The sequence below is a fragment of the Eimeria mitis genome, genomic scaffold (assembly GCF_000499745.2).
Source record: "Eimeria mitis Houghton genomic scaffold, Emh_scaff6011, whole genome shotgun sequence".
In the NCBI taxonomy this organism is placed as follows: domain Eukaryota; phylum Apicomplexa; class Conoidasida; order Eucoccidiorida; family Eimeriidae; genus Eimeria; species Eimeria mitis.
This window is the reverse complement of record NW_013574237.1, coordinates 2528-3083: the sequence shown is the minus strand read 5'-3', so window position 1 is coordinate 3083 and position 556 is coordinate 2528. Positions and strand designations below refer to the sequence as shown.

At 36.9% G+C, this 556-nt stretch overlaps 1 protein-coding gene across 1 annotated transcript in view; it reads left to right on the top strand.

The window, feature by feature from the left end:
• Positions 1-375: 375 nt before the first annotated feature.
• Positions 376-556, top strand: part of EMH_0085360 (ran-specific GTPase-activating protein, putative) — a gene marked incomplete at both ends in the record, with an annotated part of 517 nt that continues 336 nt past the window's right edge. Inside the window, one exon of the mRNA XM_013500902.1 lies at positions 376-439. Coding sequence (XP_013356356.1) covers positions 376-439 — 64 coding nt within the window. The remainder of the gene's footprint in view (positions 440-556) is intronic.

Sequence of the window (556 nt, the reverse complement as noted above, 5' to 3'; positions counted from 1 at the left end):
AAAAAAAAAAAAAAAAAAAAGAAATGCAGCGGTAGCAACAGAATATAGCAGCAGCTGCAGCAGCAGCAGAAACACAATCACGCAGCAACATAATCCTTGCATGAAGCAGCAGCAGCAGCAGCAGCAGCAGCAGAGAGTAGCAGCAAAACAGAAGCAACGTAGAAGCTACAACAGCAGCAATTTTACCTGAAATGGATTCCACTGCATGCTTGTTCATGGCGGTGTTTTGTTTCTTTTGCTGATGTGTTTGTATTGTTTTTATATTTATGTGTAAGTTTTTTGTTTTTTTTTGTTTTTTTTTTAGTTGTTGCTACTGACGTTTACTGCAAGCTGACCCCCAATGTCAGTTCGGAAAAAATCTGGGTCTGGACGGTGATGGACTTCGCGGAGGGGGAGTTGAAAAACGAGCAATTTGCGCTGAAATTCGGGCAGATTGAACGTAAATTTTCATTAAATAAATATAATATTTAAATAAATAAATAAAAATAAACAATATCTGCAAAAAAAACGAAAAAAAAACAGAAACAATAGGCCGGTTTCTGTGTTGTACAATATC